Here is a 14808-nt window from a genome sequence, read left to right as displayed (position 1 = left end):
TTCCAGCTGAAGGCCATAAACATCCAGACCATCATTAACAATGAGATCCCAGACTGCTACACCTTCACCGTCACGGTCAGTGCTCAGGGGTTAGGGTTAGGGTCAGTGCTCAGGGGTTAGGGTTAGGGTCAGTGTTCAGGGGTTAGGGTTAGGGTCAGTGTTCAGGGGTTAGGGTTAGGGTCAGTGTTCAGGGGCTAGGGTTAGGGTCAGTGTTCAGGGGTTAGGGTCAGTGTTCAGGGTTAGGGTTAGGGTCAGTGTTCAGGGGTTAGGGTTAGGGTAAGTGTTCAGGGGTTAGGGTTAGGGTCAGTGTTCAGGGGTTCCCTGGGTGTTCGGCAGCCGTCGGGCGTGGCTGTTAATGCTGAATGACCGTCCTGTAGCCCAGAAGGTCTGCAGCGCACCTTGTGGTTTGTAGTGCGCGGTTTGCAGCGCAGTGAAATGTCGCAGCTAGGAGAAATAACTGCAGCATTAGGTGAGGCCTCTACATAAGGCTTTACGGGCCCATAAAGTGGGTGCTGGGATCCTGTGATTATTCTGTGTGCGTAGTACTGGGGCTGCATGGGGGGCCAGGGCTGCTGCTCAGATATGCTTTTGCCTGCAGTGCGTATGTAAATATGTGTGATCATGTGTGACCATGGATACCTCAGATTGTAGTGTACATGCTGTGTGTCGGTTTATAAGTAACTTCCTGCAGTGCTTACATCTCTCTCTCTCTCTCTCTCTCTCTCCCTCTCTCTCTCTCTATCTCTCTCTCTCTCCCTCTCTCTCTCTCAGATTGTGCTGGATAACAAGGCTCACAGTGGGCAGGTGAAGATTAGCCTGCATAACAAAGCTTCCATCCAGGAGTGCACAGACCCCAGCGTGTCGGGGCACGGTGAGGGGGGTGGGGGGTTTGGGGAGGTGGGGGGGGGGGGTGGGGTGGGTTGAGAGGGGGTACGGGGTGCCATATGCTCCCAAGGCTCACTACCAACCCTGCGATTGGCCATTCTGCACTGGGAGAGAAGGGGGGAGAACAGCATTCATAATAAAGTGTAAAAAGGAGGTGAGAGAGAAAGAGAAAGGGAAGGAGGAGGAGAGGAGTGTGATGCACGGACGAGTCCTGAGATATAGGAAGTGGAACAGAAACTGGTTTCAGGTGACAGGTGAGCACTGATGGGAATTTTCTGGTGATGATTACTAACATTCTTTTGTCTATCCTCTCTTTTCCTCTCCTCCACTCGTCTCCTGTGCTCCTCTTCTCTGTCCTCCCCTCCTCCTACTCCCTCCCCCCCCCCGCCCCGACAGCGGAGAACTACCAGCGGCTGCTGTTTGACCTGCTGGTGGCGGTGGTGTGTTTGCTGTCCCTACTGCTGTGTGGGAGGTCCATCGTCAGGGGAATATTCCTGCAGAACGTAAGAGAGGGAGGGAGGGAGGGAGAGAGAGGGAGGGAGGAGAGAGGGGGGAGAGGGAGGGACAGAGAGGTGGGAGAGGCAGAGAGAGAGAGAGAGAGGGAGGGTGGGGGAGAGAGGGGGAGAGGGAGAGAGGGAGGGCGGGGAAGAGAGAGAGGGGGAGAGAGAGACAGGTGGGGCAGGAATGTTTTATACATTTAAAGTGTAGTTGTTGTTTTTTTTTTTAAGTTCCTGTTTTTTTCTATTTTATTATCTCCTCTGTCTCACACACACGCACACACACACACACACACACGCACACATGCACACACACACACACCCACACAGGAGTTTGTGCGGTTCTTCAGGAGCAGCCTGGGGCGCCGTGTGTGTTGGGGCGACAGGCTGGAGTTCATTAATGGCTGGTACATCCTGCTGGTGGTCAGTGGGTCACATCACGCAGCTTCATCAAGTCGCATCACTCAGGCGCACTCATCGTAACGCCAACACCGCAACCTCAACACCTACATCACGCTACCCAACCCCTAACCCATAACCCACACCCTAACCCCAAACCTAACCCCAACACCATAACCCCAAAACCACTAACCCCAACACCCTAACCCCAACACCACTAACCCCAAACCACTAACCCCAACACCTAACCCCAAAACCACTAACCCCAACACCACTAACCCCAACACTAACCCCAACACCGCTAACCCCAAACCACTAACCCCAACACTGCTAACCCCAACACCGCTAACCCCAACACCGCTAACCCTAACACCAATAACCCCAATACCGCTAACCCCAACACCACTAACCCCAAAACCACTAACCCCAACACCGCTAACCCCAAAACCACTAACCCCAACACCTAACCCAAACACTAACCAACACCGCTAACCCCAAACCACTAACCCAACACCGCTAACCCCAAAACCACTAACCCCAACACCCTAACCCCAAACCACTACACCCCAACCCAACCACTAACCCCAAACCACTAACCCCAAAACCACTAACCCCAACACCGCTAACCCCAAAACCACTAACCCCAACACCACTAACCCCAAAACCACTAACCCCAAAACCACTAACCCCAACACCGCTAACCCCAACACCACTAACCCCGGCTTACTCAGGAAGTAAACTGTACTTTGATCGTCCTCTTCCTTGCCCCCCCCCCTCACCGTCCCCTTCACCCTGGTCACCCCCAAACACCCCACTTCACCCCGCTCCCTTCACCCCCCCCACATCCCTCCCCTTCACCCCCTTTTCATCCAACTCTCTGTCCCCCCCGCAGAACCTGTCCTCCTATGACGTGTGTGGGATCCTGCTGGGCACCTCCACCTTGCTGGTGTGGGTGGGGGTCATCCGCTACTTCAGCTTCTTCCAGAAGTACAACGTGAGTGACGGCTCTTCATCTTCATCTTCATCATCCTCTGTAGCCGCATTTGTACGCGACCCGCAGGAGGTGAAGTACTGTGCCTTACTAACCCCCCGGCAGATCCTGATCATCACCCTCCGCGCCGCCTTCCCCAACGTCATCCGCTTCTGCTGCTGCGCCGCCGCCATCTACATGGGCTACTGCTTCTGCGGCTGGATCGTCCTGGGGCCCTATCACGTCAAGGTATGGACCCGCCGAGCCAATCAGCTCAAGGTACGGACCCGCCGAGCCAATCAGGTCAAGGTATGGACCCGCTGAGCCAATCACGTCAAGGTACAGACTTGCCTAGCCTATCACGTCAAATAAAGCTGAGACAGTAAGTATGCATGAAGCTGTAACTTTTAATTGTGGACAACTGGACAAGTCTATCTTCTCAGTGTAAAGTTTTCTCTAGTCATAGATCGTGTAGACACTGAAGAAAGCTGTACACTGAGACCTTGGCCTTGCCCAGTTATACTCCATGAAGCAGGGCGTTCCTGCAAAAGAGCATCCATGCTCAGTGAACCTACCATGGGTAAATAAAGTTTAAATAAAATAAATAAAAAAATAAAGACCTTTATAAGTTAGTAGTTAATTATTTGAATCACCCACACCGACCCCTTTTCGGATCGGTAGATTGGCCACCCGTGGTGTTGAGGGTGCTAACAGCAGTGCCCCCCTGTGCCCCCCTGTGCCCCCCCCCAGTTCCGCTCCCTGTCCATGGTGTCCGAGTGCCTCTTCTCGCTGATCAACGGGGACGACATGTACGTGACCTTCGTGGGCATGCAGGGCAGCAGCCCGCTGGTGTGGATCTTCAGCCAGGTCTACCTCTACACCTTCATCTCCCTCTTCATCTACATGGTGCTGTCGCTCTTCATCGCCCTCATCACTGGGGCCTACGAGACCATCAAGGTACCGGAGGAGGATGAGGAGGAGCAGGTGGAGGAGGAGGAGGAGAGGAGGGGGGAAGGGAGGAGAGGAGAGGGAGAGGAGGATGAGGAGGAGGAGGAGAGGAGAGGAGAGGGAGCAGAGGAAGAGGAGAAGGAAAGGGGAAGAGGAGGAGAGGAGGGGGGAAGGGAGTACAGGGGGATGTGGAAAGGACACAGAGTGGAGGTGAAAGTGAAGAGAGTGAGGGAGGTTAAAGCAGAATGGCACAGGTTTGACACAGGTGTCAGTTATGCCACACACTAGAGCTGCCCAACCCTGCTCTACACTCTTAGCACACTTCGCACACTCTGCCTGTGTTTGTTTCCACTTCAGAATTAGCCGCAGATTCACATCCAAGGAAGCAGCTGAGGTGGGTTATCTGTGTTATAAGCTCCTTAAATCCATTAAGGCCAGAGCAGACCCCGTGGCTCTGCCTGTGCAGGAGGGAGGGAACACCACCACAGAGACAGTAATGTAATAGAGCCCCGGGGGGGGGAGGAGGGGAGGGACGACAGAAGAGGGTGAGTAGAAGAGGGGGAAAGAGTGAGGAAGGAGGAGGGAGATGTGGGATGGAAGGAGAAATGCAAAGTGGGACAGGCTTGATTAATCTGCGGTCATAGAAAGAAACCCAATACATTCAGTGAATTTAAATCACTAATGAAAGGCTTGGAAACAACCAATCAGGAGTTGACTTTGTTTGTGATTAACAGTCCCTTATAACCCCAGTTTTATGGCATGTGATTTTAATGTATTTTGTGTGATATTGTTATTACATTACATTTCAGATGCTTTTATCCAAAGCGACGTACACTAAGTGCATGGCGAAGGTCATTGGAACAACTACATGTTATTTGTTGTTTTTACTGTTAATGCCTTTTACTAGTATATTTCTGGTGTGTTGTTTTGTGTTGGGTGTGATTGGTCCTAAACATTTGTAGCCTGTAAGTTTTATGTTTTTCCTGCCGCTGCAGGCTTGGCCAGGTCTCTCTTGGAAAAAAGATTCTTCTTCTCAGTGAGACTTACCTGGTTAAATAAAGGTTAAATTTTTTAAAGATTGTGAATGTGTATCCCTGCTCTGCAGCACCAGACCCAGGAGCCTGAGCATGTGACCCAGCTGCACACCTTCATCGCCGAGTGCAAGGACACGCCCGGCTCCGGAAAGTTCCGCGGCCCAGAGACCGGGCCCTGCTCCATATTCTGCTGCTGTGACAGGTGAGTGTGTGTGTGTGTGAGAGAGAGAGTGTGTGTGTGCGTGTGTGTGTGTGTGTGGGTGTGTGAGAGAGAGAGTGTGTGTGTGTGTGTGAGTGTGTGAGAGTGTGTGTGTGTGTGTGTGAGAGTGTGTGTGAGTGTGGTGTGTGTGTGTGTGTGGGTGTGTAAAGAGAGAGTGTGTGTGTGTGTGTGTGTGTGAGAGAGTGTGTGTGTGTGTGTGAAGTGTGTGTGAGTGGTGTGTGTGTGTGTGAGAGAGAGAGTGTGTGTGTGTGTGTGTGTGTGTGTGTGTGTGTGTGTGTGTGTGTGTGTGTGTGTGTGTGTGTGTGTGAGAGAGAGAGTGTGTGTGTGTGTGTGAGTGTGTGAGAGAGTGTGTGTGTGTGTGTGAGAGTGTGTGTGAGTGTGTGTGTCTGTGTGTGAGAGAGAGAGTGTGTGTGTGGGTGTGTGAGTGTGTGTGTGTGTGTGTGAGAGAGAGAGTGTGTGTGTGTGTGTGTGTGTGTGTGTGTGTGTGAGAGAGAGAGTGTGTGTGTGTGTGAGTGTGTGAGAGAGTGTGTGTGTGTGTGTGTGAGAGAGTGTGTGTGAGTGTGTGTGTCTGTGTGTGAGAGAGAGAGTGTGTGTGTGGGTGTGTGAGTGTGTGTGTGTGTGTGAGAGAGAGAGTGTGTGTTAATTCCTGTTCCTGTTAATCATTACAGGATGTGTTCAGGGAGTTTTTTGTTACCCAATTACCTGTCAAGTTATTCTGGTTTGCTGTTTGTTGAGCTTTATATCTGCTGAAAACCAGCACAATGATGCTGTTATGTGTTCTAGAACCACAACATACCAGGACGGCTTGGTGGTGAACTGACACTGGACCCGTTGCTCCCTCTACTGGCTAACATCAAGTATTACACTGTTGTTCACGCCAGCACCATGAGTTGCACAGGGTATATAAACGCATACACACACACACACATTGTTTCCACTTAAAACACTCGATTTGGAGAGGAGGGAATTTCTTTTTAACTTACCTTTTATTTGCAAGTGTTTGCAAATTGTAATTAATTTAATTTATTCAAGTCACCATAATTTAGCATGGCATGCTATGTTTACAGCTATGTTCTCTTCCTGTAACCTGTTTATATACCTGGGAATTACTGGACCAAATTTAAAGTGAAGCGCTCAATGTGAAGTGCTCAATGATACAGTGGACTTGGTTCTTGGAAGGAACCACTGTTTGTAAGATGGTATCTATCTTATAATTTTGTGTCAATCTAGTCTAAGTGGAAGGCCCTTGAGATCTTTTAACTTATTTGTTTATTTCTTATCTTGCATTTATTATTTTAAGATGGTTATCATGTTAAGCCTGTGTGGCCTTTTTTATAGTGTCAGTGAAGGAAGAATAGTTTACCTATTTGACGTACAGTGGTAGGTTTTCATGTGGGTCAAACATACAACACGCACACGCTCACCCTGCAAACTATTCAGCTCTTAGCCGCACTTACTTGTATCTCTGCTCTCTCGTAGAAAGTCACTTGTCTGAAAAAAAAAAACCTGTCACTGCTTGTAGAAGACGCTGTGCCTTGCAGCTGTAGAGAGCGGCTTGTTTGTTTTTATAGGAAGGCCACCTCTTGTTGATTAAACACATTGTGATTGTGTTCCTGGCCCAGGAGATCCACAGTCATGAAGGCTTTAGTGATGTCTGCAATCTAGCCACTGGTCAGCATCCAAAGCACCCGCTGATTCAGGTTCCCAAAACAGTGGCTCCAGCAGAGTACCTGAGAGCTTAGTTTGTGTAAAAGCAGGAACATGGAGGCCAAGCGGGTGGTGGCATATGGAACCGACCGTCGCCCATGATCCAGTAGGCCATACGCCACCGAACATGCCACTCAGGGTCGAGAGAGACTGGGGGGAGAGACTGCTTAACCCTGCACTCTTCTGATAGGACAGTTTTCTGAGTGGACGTTTCCGATTGGACAGTTTTCTGAGTCGACTGGTTTCCGATTGGACAGTTTTCTGAGTGGAGTGTTCTGATTGGACAGTTTTCTGAGTGGAGTGTTCTGATTGGACGGTCTTCTGAGTGACTGGAGAAGTGAAAGTAAATGGATGTGCAACTGCAAAGGACAGGAAGTAAATGTGGGCGCAGCGTTCTGGAGGTGAATTGCAGCAGGCCGCGTGGTGTTGCAGATACACGCTCTTACCTCTCAGACACACCGGGGAACAGCGCCAGATGTACAGGGAATCCATTTTAGTTTCATTTCTGTGGTGCCCAATATGTCTTGCCAAATGGCCAGCTTATGTTCTTGCCGTGCAAGTCCAACACAAAAACACTTGATTCAACGCGAGAGCACTGATTGGATGAGGTGTTTTATCACTGGACTAAAAGCAAACCTCAGGTAAAAATTGAACACTCCCTAGTTCATTTTAAAAAGGGACCAGTTTCGATTGGTTGGTGGAAAATGGCAGTTAGAAAAACATGTATTCAGTGTAAACTATCCATTAGCACAGTAGCAAAAGTTAGTGGTGAACAGAAGTGTCTTTTTTAACTGAACAGGTTTTGGTTTTATAATTTAACTTTTCTTTGAGGCACTTCTTTTTTGACATACTGACGTACTGAAATACTTATATATCTGTATCTTATATATGTCTGTATCTGTGAGTGAGTCCATTGCTTCAAGGATTATTTCCGCAAAAAAATGTATAATTATTATGTGAAAATCAATGGTAATAATAGAAAAATCAAAGTCATAATGTTGATATGATTGAACTGCTGTTTTTTTTTTGCTGTACATCTTGTTAACAGTGGGGGGAAAAGTACATCCATACACTAACTCATGTACATAGTTAGAACAAAAATATTTCACTTTTCAGTTTGTTGTATTCATGGCTATATTTGTGTGGCTTTTCTTTTGTATGGGAATCCACAAATGGAATCGGCTGAGCGACACGGGTTTTAGTTTAGTGATAGAATGTTTAGCACAGCCTTACTTTAGTTTGCCGCGCACATACAGTACACCAGGGAAAGCTCCTTACTGACGTCCTATCGCCCTGCCTGGGAATCAAACCTGCAAACATATACACATGTGTGTGTGCGTGCATGCATGCATGTGTGTGCATGTGTGTGCATGTGGGTTTGTTTTATAGGTTTACCTCATTTTTACATTTGTTACATTGCTTGGTCTTTTTAAATCTGGAGCTGCAAGGGGCTATTGGATGGAGAGGAGTTCAGTAAAAATGGCAATAATGCAAAATTACACTTTGAACAAAGTGCTGTGTATCGCCTGTGGAGTCCACATGACAAGAATGTCAGGTTGCTGGGTGTGGGCGTGGCCAAAGCGAATTGCTGGTGATTCATTGGTCACCCGACTGATAAGCTGGATCTGTGTCCGAGCCCAGAGGATTATGGGGGATTATCCCAGTTTCCACTGCAGGATGCGGCGGACGTGCGAGTCCAAACACTCCCTCCCCACACGGGACACGCCCCCCAGCGGAGATTACCTCCCCAGCCCCAGCTGTACGGCCCTGAGGGGCGAACAGGAGGGCAGTTAGGGCCTTTATTTTTTTTTTAGTTTTGATAAGGTTTAACTTGCAGTGAAGTTACGTTTTCAGCCATTCTTTGTTAAAAGATTTTACAGGGTTCAGTGTCCTGTGTGTGTACAGGGCAGGACTGACACCTCCGCTCAGCTCAACACCTCCGTGCGGTCGTGTGTGTTTCTCCCTTGCCCTGCTGATGTACAGATTCCGGTCTAATAAAAGCGATCACACTTGTGTTATCTGCCAGTCCGTTTTTCTGTCTCTGTGTTATTCTCTGTGTGCAGGCGGCCATGTTGCTGTCTCTGTGTTATTCTCTGTGTGCAGGCGGCCATGTTGCTGTCTCTGTGTTATTCTCTGTGTGCAGGCGGCCATGTTGCTGTCATGCTGTGGGCGTCGGCTTAAAGCCGCCGGTGTCGTTAGGGCGGGGCTGTGCGCTGAGCTGCTGGATCCTCAGCCTCACCTGGACCTTACCTGAGTGTTCTGACCGAGACCGACCTGGTCGAAACATTAACGGTTCTCATGGTTAAATAAATGCCATTATTCAGTTTTTTTTTTGGAACATAAAGCCAGTGTGTGAGTCTTTTCTTTTCTGATCTCAGCCTCACCTGCTCACTCGCTTTGTGACTAACCACCATTCAGCACCTGAGCTGGCTGGCCAGCCGTAACGCATGCATTAAAAACCCTCTCATGGGCTTAGCAGGCCCTCCAGAAATGTCATTCTGACTGCAGTATAATATATAATATAATATAATAGGTTCCATTTTGAGCAGCCCCTGGTGGTCTCGTCCTTTTAAAACACTCTTCCAGTATGTGGATAATTCCCCCCCCCGCCCCCCCAATCGGTCCTGTATCAAAACCACACCATTCCAGTGCCGACAGACCCACCCAGCAGCGCGCCGTTAGCCGTAGCCTTTCCCCAGGGAGGGTGGGCTTCAGTCCGTGCCTCGCCGTGTGTTAGTGGTCCTCTGGCGGATTGGGCGCCTGCAGTCCAGCTGTACCAGGGCAGCGGCTGCAAAATGAACAAAAGCAGAAACGAAACAGGCCGGTGGAGCACGCTGGGGAGAGTCAGCTTTCAGACAAGCCGGGAAATGCTATTGAACATTTTTAAATCGGGATTTAAAAAATAGATTTTAAATAACAATAATAATTTAAGTTAATTTAACTTTTTGTACCTCAGACAATATGCTGTGAGAGTGAGACCACCTCTGCTGTTGCCTGTGGTGTTCTCCATGGGCTGTAATGACACTGAGTTTCCACCGGAGGGAGACGTGAGCAATGGAAACCAGGATCGGCCAAGCGAAGCAGCGTCAAGAAAAATAGACGCACAGTAACAGTAAGAGGGAGGGGGAGGGAAACAAAAAGAAGAGGTTCAATGTTAGAAATGGAAAATGAGGAACAATAGCACGAGGATGCACGCACACAGGCAGTCAGAGAAAAAACAATGAACCTTAATTTGGCTGGACACACGGCCATTACATGAATCTGGCTAATATATTTACATTTTTTTCAAGCATTTTTACACTAAGATAAAGACAATCACAGGTCTGCGTGCCACAGAAGCGAGAAGGTCAAGCAGAAGGTCATAATCCCCGGGCACTGCCAGGAGAAGCACGCTAGGCACACGCTCCCAACCCAAAAAACACGGCGAGCTCGCCCCACGTTCAACTGTCTGGCAGAAGGGTCACGCCCACCGACGGCAGGATGTTGTGGGGGGAAGACGCGGTACCTAGTCAGCAGTCTGCGCACCACCGCCTTCTCGCCGTCATCTAAAAGGCAATAAGAGCCCCGATCCAATACCGCTAAAGCAGCCGTGCATTCATTATTTACCGCCTGGCGGTACTTACAGGGAGCCCGTCATCTGGGAGCTGCCTTAGTAACTCTTTATCTGGGAGCTACCTTAGTAACTCTTTATCTGGGAGCTACCTTAGTAACTCTTTATCTGGGAGCTACCTTAGTAACTCTTTATCTGGGAGCTACCTTAGTAACTCTTTATCTGGGAGCTACCTTAGTAACTCTTTATCTGGGAGCTACCTTAGTAACTCTTTATCAGAGAGCTACCTTAGTAACTCTTTATCTGGGAGCTACCTTAGTAACTCTTTATCTGGGAGCTACCTTAGTAACTCTTTATCTGGGAGCTACCTTAGTAACTCTTTATCAGAGAGCTACCTTAGTAACTCTTTATCAGAGAGCTACCTTAGTAACTCTTTATCTGGGAGCTTCCTTAGTAACTCTTTATCTGGGAGCTACCTTAGTAACTCTTTATCTGGGAGCTACCTTAGTAACTCTTTATCTGGGAGCTTCCTTAGTAACTCTTTATCTGGGAGCTACCTTAGTAACTCTTTATCTGGGAGCTACCTTAGTAACTCTTTATCAGAGAGCTACCTTAGTAACTCTTTATCTGGGAGCTACCTTAGTAACTCTTTATCTGGGAGCTACCTTAGTAACTCTTTGAAGGGTGTTTTTTTTTCTTCTCTCTAAGTGTTCTAGAACCCCGTTGCTTTCAGTCACCACGTGGCGACTGTGACATCAGCGTTTAGAATGTTCAGCTGAGAGCATTCTGATGGCGTGTTAGTGATCTCCCGCGTGCCGTAAAAAAGGGTTAAATCCTCCGTGCGCCGTGCCTATGCAAAGCGGCTCGGCTCGCCTGCCGCAGGGCGTGCGGCGGATCCTGCAGGCCGGGGCGCTGCGGCGCATTCTGCAGGCGTGTGCGAACCTGGATGGGCCGCGCGTGCGTCGCGCGCGTGCGCCGAGTTCTGTGCGGATGCGACTGTTTGAGGCAGCGGCGCTTAGCGACGTCGTACTTGTGCTGGGAGGAGGGCGCTGTGCGTTAATAGCATGTCGTGTGGGGGAGCAGCCCCCCCCGCAACCCCCTTTCCATCCAAACCTCCTCCCAGACTGGAGGAGGAGCAGCAGTGTGTACATTAACCGGTCTTATTGCATAATCCTTCCCAGAATGCACCGGGCTCCTGGCTGCAGTGTGCATGTGTGTGTATGTTGTGGAGGGGAGGGGGGGGGTGTGCCCTGTGTGTTCTGCAGGAACAGGGTGCTCTGTCTGTGTGAGGCCCTGTGGCTGAGTCTGTGTTGCTCGTTTTTCGATGGGGGGGGTGGAGAGGATCGGAGTGGGGGGGGTGTGTTTGTGCTGCTGGGTTTGGTGCATTTGTTGGCACATTCCTGTACACGTTTCCCTTATCGGTCAATGAGAGATTAATACGTGTGCGTGTGTGGTGTGTGTGTGATGTGTGTGATATGTCTGTGTGTGTGTGTGTGTGTGTGTGTGTGATGTGTATGAGGTATGTGTGTGCATGTGTGTGTTTGTGTGATGTGTGTGTGTGTGTGTGAGCGAGTGTGTGTGTGCATGTGTGCGTGTGTGCATTTGTCTGTGCGTGTGTGTGCGTATTCCCTCATACAGGGCAGTTGTCAGTTGGTGGAAGGAAGGGAGCTGGCAGCTGGGCTCTGATTGGGCGTGACGGTGTGCCGCGCCCTTTCTGTTCCCCGGCCTGGTCGCGCTCAGGAGCCGCGGGAAATCAACAATGAGCCGCACGGCAGCGGCCGTGAATGCCCCCCTGCCCCCCCCCCACGCCCCCCCCCTGCCCCTTCCTGCCCCGACCACCACCGCTGCCGTCGAGCCCAAGGCTTCCTTTCTTTGTCTTTAGTGTTGGACCATGCCAAGACCTCCGGCCACCAGCACCTCCACACTGCAAAAAAACAAAGCAAGAGTCAGTGTCAACAAGTATTTTAGTCTTATATTTTGACTTAAAATCTAAGTTCTATTACTTTTTTTTTTTTGTTGCTAAATAAGACAAAACATATTGCTAATGAGGTGGGAGTTTGACTCTTTTCAAGATTTGGGGTAAGAAAATTTCACTTGTCAAGCGAACAATAACTTAAAACAAGCTAGTATTTTCCACTTCAGAGAATAACTTTTTTTTTTTTTTTTAAAGATTCATACAAGACTAAAACACCTAAGACAGACTTTTTGACTGCCCCCTCTCCCTGTCTGCAGTGCTTATACCCTCTCTGACTACGGCCTGGATCCAATCAGCATCAACAATCAAACCCTTAGCTCTGGATTCCAAGAGAATGGCCATTGAGCCACGCGGATCTTTGGTGTTCTTGTGCCTGTTGTGTGTGCATGCCATACATTGTTTGTGTGTGCGTGTAATTTGCGTGTGCGTGTGTGTGTTTATGTGTGTGTGTGCGTGCGTGTGTGTGTTTATGTGTGTGCATGTGTGTTTATGTGTGCCTGTGTGTTTATGTGTGCGTGTGCATGTGTGTGTTTATGTGTGAGTGTGTGTGTGTGTGTGTGTTTATGTGTGTGTGCCTGTGTGAGTGTGCGTGTGTGTGTTTATGTGTGTGCGTGTAATTTGCGTGTGCGTATGTGTGTTTATGTGTGAGTGTGTGTGCCTGTGTGTGTGCGTGTGTGTGTTTATGTGTGAGTGTGTGTGTGTGTGTGCCTGTGTGAGTGTGCGTGTGTGTGTTTATGTGTGAGTGTGTGTGTGTGTGTGTTTATGTGTGAGTGTGTGTGCCTGTGTGTGTGTGTGTGTGCCTGTGTGAGTGCGTGTGTGTGTTTATGTGTGTGCGTGTAATTTGCGTGTGCGTGTGTGTGTTTATGTGTGGTCCGCGTGCGCACATGCAGCAGACAGACCCCTACTCCACACAGTGGTGGAACAGAGCACAGCCGTCTCCCCGGAGAGCTGCAGGCCTGTCCCACACTGAGCGGCGCTGGAGACCTGGCGTGCGTTCGGAGCGCCGAGGTTTATTCCTTCCTCCCCGACGTTCCCTTCCCCTGCTTCCAGGGGGGGAACCCCCAAAATTCCAGGACGAAATATGGCAGCCACACCATGTGGCGTTTGGTTCCGATTAATGAAAGGGGAGAGGAGCAGCGATCCCTCGAGGACCTTTCAGTTCCGTTTTTGGTTTGTTCCTCGTCTGTGCCCTTGTTGCACATCACAGAATTTAGTCACAAAACAGCTCGCTCGAGGGAGGACAGCGAGGGAAGGTAATGTGTTAAAGTGGATCCGAAAGAGACTCCACTGTATGAGAATAGTAACAGCAGCCAAGTCATCCAGTATCCCATCACGCACTGCACCGTTATGGCACTGCCTTCTCTTGTCTCATTTCCCTATAAGCTGTGAAAAGAATATGCAGTTACAAGTTGTCTACTGTAACCCCATCTAAAAGCCGGGTAAAAAAAAAACCCAACAATATTGGGAAGCATGCAGCACTACCACTAGCAGCACAATAACTAAAAGTGGTAGACCACGCCCAAATTTATCATGTGCGCGTGAAGTGCGCCCTTCAACCCCGGCGTCACGTCACAATTTACCGTCTCTACTTTGCTGTAATGTGCGATCTATATATGTCTGCGGACAGAGAAGTTTATACCCAGTGCATTAAAAACCTGTGGCAAGAGGTCATCACGATTATACTGCCGTTGGGACGGGCGAAAATAGTCCGCCCAGTGCCCGCCTGCATAAAATATAAAGGCCTGGTTCTGTCTGGCAGCGAGACAGCTGCTGTAACACCGAGCCAGTAGCCAAGCAGACAGACAGACAGACAAGCACGCAGCGCACCAGGCAGCAGCCAGCCCAACGTGAGTGACGCCGCACAGACAAAAGCGTATATAATTCCCGTAAAAATACCAGAAGACCGATAGCCCCCCCCCCCGATAGCCCCCCCCAACCTCTCCTCCCCATCTCGCCCCCTTTGTCGTCTTATTTTTATTCTTTTATCTGTGTTCTCTCCGTTTTCTTTTCAGCTCTCTTAAAGCCTTCTTTGTCCGCCGAACGGAGGCTTTTTACAGTAGATACAGTGGAGCTCTCCACCCATCCCTCCTCCGTCTGGCACATTCACTCTCTCTCTCCCTCCCTCCCTCTCCTCCCGGCTCTTCCCCCTCTCTCGTCTGACCAAGAAACAAGGCTGTTGCAAAGGAGAATGTTAAAATCGGTAGCCTACAATCTGTGAAGTAAACTATCTCACCGTATTAATGATGCATAATCAGTTTTTTTTTGTTGCTGCAAATATGCATGTAGCAGATTTTGATTTGGGATTAGGCTACACCATATCATACATATTCCACCCACGCCTCCAGTTCTCCATCTCCAGATAGAACGACGTGGAGAACAAACGGATGCTCCGTTCGTTTTTTTGGGGGCAACATCAGTCAATTGATTTTAAGCCTTGTCCATTATCACACTATTTCTTTTTTTACGGTCTTGAGTCTGTGCGCTCCCCTACCCCCGCGCCGTCGTAGGCTACGTGCTTAACAAAAACCCAGATGTCTGTTGCTGGGAAAGCAGGTGGGGGATTGGCGGGGAAAGCAGAGGGGAAGGGGCGGTCTGAGGAAGGGGTGTTGGAGCTCCTGTCGGG

At 49.4% G+C, this 14808-nt stretch overlaps 1 protein-coding gene across 1 annotated transcript in view; it reads left to right on the top strand.

The window, feature by feature from the left end:
• Window positions 1–8685, top strand: part of mcoln1b (mucolipin TRP cation channel 1b) — a 20400-nt gene extending 11715 nt beyond the window's left edge. Inside the window, exons 6-14 of the mRNA XM_064314434.1 lie at window positions 1–75; window positions 772–871; window positions 1282–1388; window positions 1713–1850; window positions 2674–2775; window positions 2878–3000; window positions 3502–3708; window positions 4805–4935; window positions 5737–8685. The exon at window positions 1–75 is cut by the window's left edge and continues 22 nt beyond it. Of these exons, the coding sequence (XP_064170504.1) occupies window positions 1–75; window positions 772–871; window positions 1282–1388; window positions 1713–1850; window positions 2674–2775; window positions 2878–3000; window positions 3502–3708; window positions 4805–4935; window positions 5737–5773 (1020 nt within the window). The 3' untranslated portion in view covers window positions 5774–8685. The remainder of the gene's footprint in view (window positions 76–771; window positions 872–1281; window positions 1389–1712; window positions 1851–2673; window positions 2776–2877; window positions 3001–3501; window positions 3709–4804; window positions 4936–5736) is intronic.
• Window positions 8686–14808: the final 6123 nt, after the last annotated feature.

Source organism: Anguilla rostrata, chromosome 17 (genome assembly GCF_018555375.3).
Source record: "Anguilla rostrata isolate EN2019 chromosome 17, ASM1855537v3, whole genome shotgun sequence".
NCBI lineage: Eukaryota > Metazoa > Chordata > Actinopteri > Anguilliformes > Anguillidae > Anguilla > Anguilla rostrata.
Note: the sequence above shows the minus strand (reverse complement) of the source record. Positions and strands in the feature narration are given on the sequence as shown.